At 37.6% G+C, this 11,526-nt stretch overlaps 1 protein-coding gene across 4 annotated transcripts in view; it reads left to right on the forward strand.

The window, feature by feature from the left end:
- LOC143711847 (uncharacterized) overlaps positions 1 to 11,194 on the forward strand; it is a 35,001-nt gene extending 23,807 nt beyond the window's left edge. The window contains exons 1-12 of one of the 4 annotated variants that reach the window (XM_077203913.1): positions 5,978 to 6,056; positions 7,102 to 7,239; positions 7,377 to 7,676; positions 7,782 to 7,835; positions 7,914 to 7,949; positions 8,050 to 8,106; positions 9,599 to 9,652; positions 9,737 to 9,820; positions 10,638 to 10,659; positions 10,735 to 10,775; positions 10,924 to 10,970; positions 11,057 to 11,194. In XM_077203913.1, the coding sequence (XP_077060028.1) occupies positions 6,002 to 6,056; positions 7,102 to 7,239; positions 7,377 to 7,676; positions 7,782 to 7,835; positions 7,914 to 7,949; positions 8,050 to 8,106; positions 9,599 to 9,652; positions 9,737 to 9,820; positions 10,638 to 10,659; positions 10,735 to 10,775; positions 10,924 to 10,970; positions 11,057 to 11,149 (981 nt within the window). In that variant the 5' untranslated portion in view covers positions 5,978 to 6,001 and the 3' untranslated portion in view covers positions 11,150 to 11,194. Of the gene's footprint in view, positions 1 to 5,977; positions 6,057 to 7,101; positions 7,240 to 7,376; positions 7,677 to 7,781; positions 7,836 to 7,913; positions 7,950 to 8,049; positions 8,107 to 9,598; positions 9,653 to 9,736; positions 9,821 to 10,637; positions 10,660 to 10,734; positions 10,776 to 10,923; positions 10,971 to 11,056 lie in introns of those variants that run through there. The other 3 variants (XR_013194924.1, XM_077203914.1, XM_077203915.1) reach the window with 3 other exon arrangements.
- The last annotated feature ends 332 nt before the right edge of the window (positions 11,195 to 11,526 follow it).

The following is an 11,526-nucleotide window of genomic DNA, read 5'->3' on the forward strand; positions in this document are numbered from 1 at the left end:
TTGCAGTCGATCTAAGAGTATTGTGTGATCTATAGTATCGAACGCAGCACTAAGATCAAGTAAAACTAGTACTGAGATACAGCCTTGGTCCGAAGCTAAAAGTAAATCATTTGTGATTCTAACAAGCGCAGTTTCAGTGCTATGATGTGGCCTGAATCCAGACTGAAACTTTTCATAGATGTCGTTTTCTTGCAAGAAAGAGCCGAGTTGAGCGGACACAACTTTTTCTAATATTTTTGACATAAATGGAAGATTCGAAATGGGTCTGTAATTTGCTAGGTTATTTGGATCTAATTGTGGTTTCTTAATAAGAGGTTTTATAACTGCCAGCTTGAACGTTCTTGGAACATGACCTAAAGATAAAGATGAGTTAATAATATTGAGAAGAGGCTCTTCCACTACAGGTAACACTTCTTTCAGTAGTTCAGTTGGTATAGGATCTAATAAACATGTTGTTGTTTTAGATGAAGTGATAAGTTTATTTAACTCTTTTTGTTCTATGGTTGTAAAGCATTGTAATTGTTCTTGCGGGGTAATAATTGCGGCCGAATTATAAGGCGCGAGCAAAGATCGAACGTTTACGATTTTGATTCTGATGCTTTCAATTTTCTCGGTGAAGAAGTTCATGAAATCATTACTACTAAACTGTAACGAGGTATTTTGTTCAGACGACGTCTGTTTATTTGTTAGTCTAGCCACGGTATTAAATAAAAACCTTGGATTATTTCGGTTGTTTTCTATTAATTTGCTGAGGTGCTCAGCCCTGGCCGTTTTAAGTGCCTTTTTATAAAGTGACATACTGTCTTTCCACGCGATTCTAAAGACCTCTAAATTAGTTTTTTTCCATTTACGCTCTAAATTACGGGTTTCTCTCTTTAAAACATACGTAGTATTATTGTACCATGGTGCTATACTTTTTTCTCTGACCTTTTTTAATCTAATGGGTGCAACAATATCCAATGTTCTAGAGAGAATGTTGCTCATAGTGCTAGTTAGTTCGTCTAATTCATCTGTTTGTTTGGGTTCAGGCAGCAGCTGGGACAGATCAGATAAGCTATTTGAGAAATGATCTATGGTGGATGGACGAATTGTTCTACCTGGTCGATAACGTGGCGCAGCATGACATATTACAGCAGTGCGTAATATGCAAGTTACCAAGTAGTGGTCAGTGACATCATCACTTTGTGGAATGATATCTATATCGGTTGGATCGGTTCCATATGATATAATTAAATCGAGTGTATGATTAAGACGATGAGTTGGTCCGGTGACGTTTTGCTTGACCCCGAAGGAGTTTAATAAATCTGTAAACGCAGCCCCTAACGCATCATTTAAATTATCTACGTGTATGTTAAAATCTCCAACAATTAATGCTTTATCGACGTTGACCAAAAGATCTGATAGAAAGTCAGCAAACTCTTTTAGGAAATTGGCGTAAGGCCCTGGAGGTCTATATACGGTAGCCAATGCTAGAGATAATAGGGATTTTTTTCTTACATCTAAGAGCGTAACATTTAGCACAAGCACTTCAAACGAATTAAACCTATGACGAGTTTTCTGAGTAACATTAAGGATATCTCTGTAGATTGTTGCAACACCGCCGCCACGACCGATCAGACGGGGCTCATGCTTATAACAGTATCCTGGCGGAGTAGACTCATTTAGACCGAAATAATCATTTGGTTTAAGCCAGGTTTCAGTAAGGCACAGAACATCGAAATTATTATCTGTGACCATTTCATTTACAATAACCGCCTTAGGTGTGAGCGATCTAATGTTTAGAAGACCTAGCTTTAGAAATTGTTTTTGTTCACTAATAGCGAGATTTTTTGTTTTAATAACAATTAGATTTTTTCTAGATCCTGCAGTAGATTTATTATTTGATCTTAGTAAACGAGGAATAGACACAGTTTCTATGCAATGTTCTACACTAGTATTAATATCAATTAAATTGGTGCAGTAGAGACTGTGATTTGGATTTTTGGTTACTAGTCAAATGGTATTTAACATCTTGGAGATGTTATCCGACAGAAGATCTGCCCCGATTCTACTTGGGTGTAAGCCATCAGCGCGGAAGAGCCTTGGTCGCTCCCAAAACAGATTCCAATTATTTACAAAAATCAATTTCTGCTCATTGCACCATGACAATAACCATTCATTTAGCGCGAATAATCTACTGAACTTTTCATGCCCTCGTCGGTACGTAGGAAGCGGTCCAGACACAATAATCGATGTTTCAGGCGATGTGCTGCGTACCGTATCGATAAGGCTCCTGAAGTCTTTCTTCAGAACCTCCGTCTGTCGCAGCCTAGTGTCGTTAGCTCCCGCATGCAGCACAACAGCTCCGACGCGCTCGTCACCGTTCAAGATCTCAGTTACCCGCGCAGTGATATCGAGAACACGAGCACCAGGAAAGCAGTGACTGTGCACCTTACTTTTACCTAACGTAGCGTGGACGTGTCGGACGGTGGAATCGCCGATGATCACAGCATCGCGTTCCGTTTCGCGAAGAGGGGAGAAGCGGTTCTGAGTGGAGATCTCGAAAACCGGGAGGGGCGAAAAGATTCTTGTCCTGGCTCGCGGCTTCCGCGGAACCACCCAGGCTTCGTGGTGGTGTGTTGGAGCCGGAGTGAATGAAATCATGGCTGATCGTGACCTGGACGCTCGGGACCAATGCTGAGAAACGCACGGAGTAGACGAGGTCAGCGTCAGCGGGTTACTAACGTTAATCACTGATCCGTGTGCATCAGCGCGTGATGTTTCAAGAGCTAAACGCCGGTCTCTCAGCTCAGCTTGTCTCTCTAGAAGGTCAAGGATCTGCTTTTCTACAGCTTCTAATTCAGACTGCACCGCAAGCAATTCAGATTTGTTCTCATCTGCACCAAGAGGTAGATAACATACACCTGATATATTCGCCATTTTAACAGATGGACAGTAAGTTAGCAATGATGCAACCAGTGATGCTATTAATATTTATACTAATTTATGACTCAAGTCTTGGGTATAACCGTCTTTTTAGTGGTATGGGTGTAATATAGACGCAGGATAGACGGGAAAACAAACAAACTCACAGCAGGCAACGAGGCTGACAAAAGCAGTCGATCGCAGGGCGACCAGCAGTGAAGCGGTGTCTCGCTCTACGACCAACAATCAATGTTCAAACCGTATTTGCGCAAACAAACAAACGCAAACAAACAGACTCACAGCGGGTAACGAGGCTGACAAAAGCAGTCGATCGCAGGGCGAGCAGCAGTGAAGCGGTGTCTCGCTCTACGACCAACAACCAACGTTCAAACCGTATTTGCGCAAACAAACAAACGCAAACAAACAAACTCACAGCGGGTAACGAGGCTGACAAAAACAGTCGATCGCAGGGCGAGCAGCAGTGAAGCGGTGTCTCGCTCTACGACCAACAACCAATGCTCAAACCGTATCCGCGCAAACAAACAAACTCACAGCGGGCAACGAGGCCGACAAAAGCAGTCGATCGCAGGGCAACAGTCAAAGCGAGCAGTGTGGGCTAGGAAAAAATTCAGTTTGTATGACTTGCCAGTGACTTGTGACCCAAGCTACGACTTGACTTGCTTGACATAAGGCAGTGACTTGACTTGACTTGCCTTTATAAAAAATTTACATGGACTTGCTTGAGACTCGAAGGTTAAGACTTGGGACTTGCTTGTGACTTGCACATGTGTGACTTACTCCCACCTCTGCAGGATACCTTTGTTCTGTTTCAGCTATTTGTTCAACCAGCGGTTGTAGCGCCGCGCTCACGCACGCGTCTGGAGGGATGTATACATTCACGAGAATGAAAGAGGAAAACTCCCGAGGCGAGTAGAAAGGTTTACAGTTTATGAAATGTGCCTCTAAATTAGGAGAGCACATCTTCTTCAGTGTGATCCGCTCGGAACAGCTGGAAGCCCGGCAGATGTATTGCGTTGTCCGGTATGGCTTCACTCAGCCAGGTTTCAGTGAAGCACAGAGCAGCAGAGTTTAAAAAATCCTTGTTAGTGTGGGTGAGGAGAAGAAGTTCGTCCGTTTTGTTAGGAAGGGATCGGAGATTCGCGAGATGAATACTGTGGAGTGCATTGCGCAGCCGCGCTCGCGGAGTTTTGAACAACAACGCTGCCCCTCCGACGAGGATGTCCTGCAAGACGTCCGAATAATCAAAAACTGTAGAAAAGTTATCTGGTGTGTGTTTCCTAATGTCCATTAGTTCGTCTATGGTGAAACTGATAGGAAAAGAATGACTACGCAGAACAAACGAACAAAAACAACACAATAGCTGGAGAGCCCCACACCGAGGCAGCCGTCTGCGGCGCCATCTTGGATCAAGGTCAGCTAGGAACCTTGGGGTTGTAATTGATGATCAGTTGAAATTCACAGACCACATTGCTAGAACTGCCCAGTCCTGCAGATTTGCCTTGCACAACATTAGGAGGATCAGGCCCTTCCTTACAGATCATGCTACACAACTCCTTGTCCAAGCACTTGTTTTATCCAGACTGGACTATTGTAATGCTCTCCTGGCTGGTCTTCCAGCTTCTCTGTCAAACCTCTACAATTGATCCAGAATGCTGCAGCAAGAGTAGTCTTTAATGAGCCAAAGAGAGCACACGTCACTCCTCTCCTCACAAAATTGCACTGGTTGCCAGTTGCCGCTCGCATTAAATTCAAAGCACTGACGTTTGCCTATAGAACAATCACTGGCACTGCTCACTCTTACCTAAACTCATTACTTCAGACTTACGTGCCATCCAGAAACTTGCGCTCTGCTAGCGAATGTCGTCTTGTGGTACCATCTCAAAGAGGCACAAAATCTCTTTCTCGGACCTTTACCATGACTGTTCCCTGTTGGTGGAATGATCTGCCTAACTCAACCAGAGCTTCTGAGTCAGTAGCCACTTTCAAGAAACTGCTGAAGACGTATCTTTTTCGGCAGCACTTGATTCAGTAGTACTAACACTTTCTCTTCTCTTCTATTCTATATAAAAAAAAAATGCACTAAAGTTAAACTGAGAGGGGTTATAGCACTCAAGTATTGTTGTCCTACTGTTAGTTTAACTGCTTCTATTGTTCTCATTTGTAAGTCGCTTTGGATAAAAGCGTCGCTAAATGAATAAAGGTAAATGTAATGTAAGTCCATATTTAATTTCTGGAAGCTGGGATAAATAAGCAAGCACTGTTATTGCATTCAGATGTTAAATACAGACATTAAAGAATACATGAAAAGAACATTTCAGTAATCACACTGGTAACTTCTATAACAAAGTAAAATCTCCAGAGAAGTCATTCAACTCGTTTGATATTTAGAAGGAAAAATATTGATTAATACCTTGATTATAATCACTCATTACATATACATTGAAGCAGCAGTGGATTCCAATCCACCCCCTTCAGTCCCGACAGAACCATCCTGTGCCTGGAGTGTCTCCACAGTCCTCAATCAGGGATTTTGATGAAATCCCCTTGCTCTTGATAGGCATTAGCATGCTGTGATGATGAAGGCCATTGTGCCACGTTTAATTCACATGTATACCTTTAAAAGGATTTCTGAAGTACTAGGGCTGTAAAGAGTTACCCATATTCGCTCAGCCCTACAATGAGTAAAAAACAGAGCTGTTTTAAAAGTGAAATATATTAAGCAGCAGATATCTGCTATTTATAGCTCCATCTCTGCTCAACCCATACACTTTTCTTCAACCACACTGCTGTTCTGTGGCTTTGAAAGATCTCAGCGCTTCAGATAAACACAAACTATTGTGATAAAATACATTGAGACTTTAAGATGCATCACGTTCTGACTTCCGCTTTAGCATCAGAATTTTAGTTTTTTGTGTGTTGTCATTTATTTGGTTTGACTTAAGTACGATCATTATACTGCCTGTGTCATATAGAGACATATCGTGTCATTTGGTTTATATCGTTTTTCTTACTTCCTACTTCCCATGTGAATTGGACGTCTTTGTGTCAGTTTATCAGTCTTTCATGTGACGCTGACATGGTTCTGCTCATCCTCCTCATCTTTACACTCTTGCTGGAGGTTCAACCTCAAAGTAAGTGATCATTTAAGAAAAAAGATAAAGTTTTATCTCATATTATTTTTCTGCTGCGTTTTGTTTTAGTATACGCGCATTTTTTGATTTTAGGTATAACCAACTTTTACAATAAACATTGTAGCCTAAGCTAAAATAACAAGTGCAAGAAAAGTGACAATTACTGACAAAATATGTAGAGCTGTACTGATGATGGAATAAAATGAGAATGGAGGAGAACAATTATATTTCAGTATATTTCATTTTAAAATGCCTATACTTGTGTAAGTATATATAACTGTTATGTACCGTGTGCTGCATGTTCCTCAGTTGTTTTTAGTTCTTTGTTCTGTGTTTATGTTGTGAGCAAAAGCAAAAACTACTGATATAAATTATTGCTTTTATCATCATCATCATCATCATCATCATCATCATCATCACACAGAGCTAGGCCTATGGTATAAACACCTCACAGTCACTCGCAGGTTTATTTGTAGGTGGATGATTCGCTTTGCAAGTTGAAGAATCAGTTTTTTTACTTTCATGCTTGAATTAGGTGCATGTTGTCAGAAATACCTTGCAAAATGTTTTCATACTTTTTATAACTTATAAATAAATATATATATATATATATATATATATATATATATATATATATATATATATATATATATATATATATATATATATATATTGCTGTGATTCCATGAGATTCAAGATTCTGACTTGGTGTGTTGTTCAATAAAGACATCTTGATTTATTGAATTAAGTTAGATTTATTTTTCTAATATAATTAAATCATTTCAAGTCATCTCATGTAAAGTTTGCTGAGGCCCCAGCGGGCCCCTGGTTGAATTACTTCTCTATTATGGTTAGACCAAGTTACTTTTGTTCAATTTAGGTCAGTGCTATCAATGGCCATCTTGTTACATACGTATTTTACCATTTTATTTTGACCAATAAATAGCTTACTTTCTTGCAAGAGGTGATGGGACCCTTGTGTTCAGCAGCTGTAACTCATATTTGATGTACTGTTATCTAAAGGTTTTCTGTATTTCTCCTATAGGACTCTCTGATCAGGTTTGGCCGACAGTGTCTCCAGCGTCAGTGCAGAAAGACACAAGCACAGCACAGCTCAGATATAACAGACTGACAGACGCACACAGGGCTGATCACTCTCAATATAACACAGTTTTAAATCAGAGTAAGATGTTTCATTTGGTAAAGTAATGTGTCACAACTGTTTAGCATCCTCTATGAACAGTGTTGCTCTCTTCTAAGCATTGTCATAATCCTTTGGTTCTTCCACACTAATGTTCTCTGCTATATGTTGTTTTTCAGAAGAGAAGCCCGTCATTACAGTAACCCATGACTATCAAAATGGTGAATTTAGAATTTACTGTCAAATACCAGAATCAGATAACAATGGTTATGCTTGTTTTATTTACATTGGAGATGAAAATCGGCAAATTCTAAAATCTCAAAAACAATCTGGAGGAACACAGTGTATTTCTACACTCCACGAACCTTTTTTATTTAATCATCTAAAGTCAGTCAAGAGTAAAGTGATGAGCTGCAGTTATTCTCCAGAACCGGCATCATCCAAACATTCACCATATAGTGACAAATTCAACTTGACAGGTATGTCATTTTAAGTAACATGAATCTACACATTTACATTTAATTCAAACAAATTTTACATTTTTTTAAAAGAGAATTTCTTAATGTATGTTTTTGTCTATATAGTTTTTCTTCCTGTGCAAAATCAGTCACCCAGCACAACAAAAGCATCAACAGTTTGTAAGTTCATCTGAAATATATAATTCTTATTTTTGTGGTGATTATTTTGATGATTAACCTTGCAAATTTTTTCTCCAGATTCAACACCAACATTCTCAAGTGAAACAACAACAAGTATAGACTAAATGTGACTCTATAGAGTCTATAAATCGATATAAATTATTAAAACATTGTTTAACCAACAACTTTGAATAGTAAGTTCTTAATATTTCAGAAACTCTGGCTACAGAATCCACGACTTGGAACGAGACCACAATAAACCCTACGGCTGGTGAGCTTCTTTAGTGTTTTTAAAGTATCATTTTATAAAAAGTTTTGCAAAAACAGTGATAGCATTTAAACGGATTATGATAAAACCGTTATCAAGGTAAATTCTAGCTTTCAGAAAAACACTGATGAGATGGTTTTACTCTGCACCACCTCTGTGTTCACAAGGATCTGAAACACTTTTAGAAAGTTTCATTCTCTATTGCCCTAAAAATTGAGGAACAGTGTGTAGAATCTACTATATTCAACCACAAGCCTGATTATAAAGACACCATTATAGCATTTAAAAATAAATATAAAACCATGGAATTATATTATTTTCTGCAGGATATGTACGTATACTATTAAATTCTATAGAAACTTAGTGTTCTGTCAGGCGCTTTATAGAAACTTTGGTCACACTTTATATTAGGTGTCCTTAGTGTACTTAAATCAAACAATAAGTACAATGTACTTTTGTATTCATATTAAATTTGCAAAACACTTTTGCTGCTATCGAGGTGGGATACAGGTTAGGGACAGGTTTGTGGTATGGGTTTAAGGGTGGGTTAAGGTGTAAGGTAAGGCTCAATAGTGTTATATATGTAATTACCGACATTAATTACAGCAGTTATTACATGCAGGTATTTTTAAAAATATATAAGTACAATGTAAAAACATGTATGCTATATACACAAAAACTGCATCATACCAAATGATTAATTTAAATGTTAGCACATCGTATTTAAAGATAGCTAATATAAAGTGGGACCTTTTATTTTAATAAAATTAACAAATCAAGCAGCTTGTAAACACTTTATCAGTAGGAAAAAAAATCACAATAACCCATTAAACATGAAAGTATTGTGCAATCATTTAAGACGTTTTTCCTTAAATAGAACCTCTTTGCCATACTCTCTTGAAATTAAAGGGTCTTTATTTGGCATCCATACCTTTCCTTTGCACAAAAGGTTCTTCATAGTGGAAGAACATTCTTAAAATGTTTTTCAAACAAGTTGTTTTGGGGAATCCAAAATGGTCGCTGCAAAAAACCCTTATCGGGCTTTTATTTTAAAGAGTGCAAGGTTCAAGAACCATAGAATTGCATTGAACCCCTTTCCAAGATTAGGCTATACACAAAATAGCAAGGCAAAATGAATAAATGCTTCTGTGAATGTGATTTCACCAAGTATAACATGTTTCTGCATCAACATTTGTAGACCTTGGAACAACATTACAATCAGCCAATCAGATTTGAGGGACAAGTTTACAGTTTATGTTAAGTTCAGTGCTTCTACAGTGTTATTCACCAATCCTTTCCTTCTGATTTTAGGGATATGTTATGGGTAGGGTTAGGTTTAGAGATAGGGTTAGGACTCAATTTTCAGACAGGAATGTTGAACAAAATATGTTGATCCAGTAACATGTCTTACTTGGAAAGATCTCGGTGACCAATGCTGTTTTTAAGGGATGTCAGAGTGTTAAGAAATGTCTATTCCTCCTTTTTAACCATTTAGCTGTCAAAGCTTCACATCCTGGTATAACTGATGGCCACAGGACACCAAAAACAAGTACGTATTAACAATTGACTAATCACTGCAACTGAAAACTTTGCACATGGTGATCAATCGATCTGATTTCTTGGTGACACAAAGAAACATTGCTCATCATGGCACTGTCGGCCACCAGCGGCGGGATTTTCCTGACCGGACTCATGGGCTTATGTCTGTTCTGCATCAGTAAGTTACCTATGCGGATGTACAGTAAACTGACATTTATTTGTAACAGTTTTAAAACCTGTTAACTGTCACCCCGTTTTGAGTATAGATGTGAAAATGCACTTAAATTGCTGTAATTCATGAATACTTTCTGAACTTATTTTTAAAGAAAACACTCAGCAGATTATTGCAAAAGTGGACTCCAAAAACATTAAAGTGTATAAAAGTTATAGAAATTTAAATTAACTGTAAAGCAAGTGTAACTGTACAAATACAAAATATGTATTTTTGAAAATTGCTATTGCTAAAAAAATTGCAAAAAAAAAAAAATCAAAGCCATATGTCTAATCAAGTTGTGCTTAAATTTTGAAGTTGATATCTCAAAAATGGAGGTTCCAGTGGAATGTCGTTTAGGCACTATACCAAAAAATAGCCACAGGATGTCAATTTTTTTTATAAACGTTCTCCTGTCGCAAATCATGAATACATTTCTGTCACTAATCACTCCTCTCACAAAATGTATTTTGTAAAGCTTAGAAAAGGATTTGATTATAAAATAGTTCAGTAAATTTGGAACATTACAACGCCCACTAGGGGGAGAAGCCAGCTGTCACTTAATTTAGATTTAATTTATCATTTCCATGGTAACACAATGCCCAACATCAAAACAGCTTTGACAGGATGAATTTTGACTGGTTATGCTTTTAAATGATACCTAATTTATAATGATTACCAAAATATGTAATAGGAAAAATAAGAAAATATATAAGTGCACCAAGTGCAATTAATAAATTTGCATTACAACACATTAATGCACTGGTATGGTATATTTTACTAGGAAAGAAACCAAGAAAGAAGAGGTAAGTATTTTCTAGTGTACTAGGTGCTTATTTGTTTAGAACATTACAATAAATGTTTACTTTTATTATGTTTAGTCCTATGAAAACATCTGTAGCAGCTGTTTCCCAGAGCCCAGGTTAATACAATTCATACTATGACAATGTGCTGCATATTATCAGTATTTTTTTATGTAAAGTATGTTTTATAATTTATACAGTACAGAAGTTAAAAGTTACAAATGTCAGAATGGTTGAAATTAAGGTATTGTATTTCTAATGTGGCAGATGAAGATGATACTGAAGACAATGAGAAACATTCTGAAGAACATGAGGTGAGTACTAAAGACCTTCAGACTTTCACCATATAAACTCCGCTTTCATTTCATTTTCATATATTTATTTTCTTTGTTCTCTATAGGAAAAATTGCACCACGTGTACTGCACCATCCCGGATGACACTCATGTGTTGTACAGTCTGGCACAGATGCCAAATCATTCTCTGCTAATTTAATTTCTTCATTATATTATTATAATTAAATAAACTGTCATCTAAAGAGATTGTAAATGTGTAGAATACACACACACACACACACACACACACACACACACACACACACACACACACACACACACACACACACACACACACACACACACACACACACACACACACACACGAGTACACCCCCTCTGAACATAAAGATATTTTTCTCTATTTCTACAAATGGAACGATGAAAAAATGAAAAAAATCTAAGAATGACGATGGAAATAGGCCTATGTCATATCTGTAAAATAAGTAAATTAGCCCTCTATAAAGAGTTGCAAAATTGATTTTTTTTTTTTTTTTTTTGAGTACACCATTGATTAAATTGAACAAGCGTGTAATA

This window comes from Siphateles boraxobius, unplaced genomic scaffold (assembly GCF_051911475.1).
Source record: "Siphateles boraxobius isolate OS27281-9 unplaced genomic scaffold, OSU_SipBor_1 5, whole genome shotgun sequence".
Classification (NCBI taxonomy): Eukaryota; Metazoa; Chordata; class Actinopteri; order Cypriniformes; family Leuciscidae; genus Siphateles; species Siphateles boraxobius.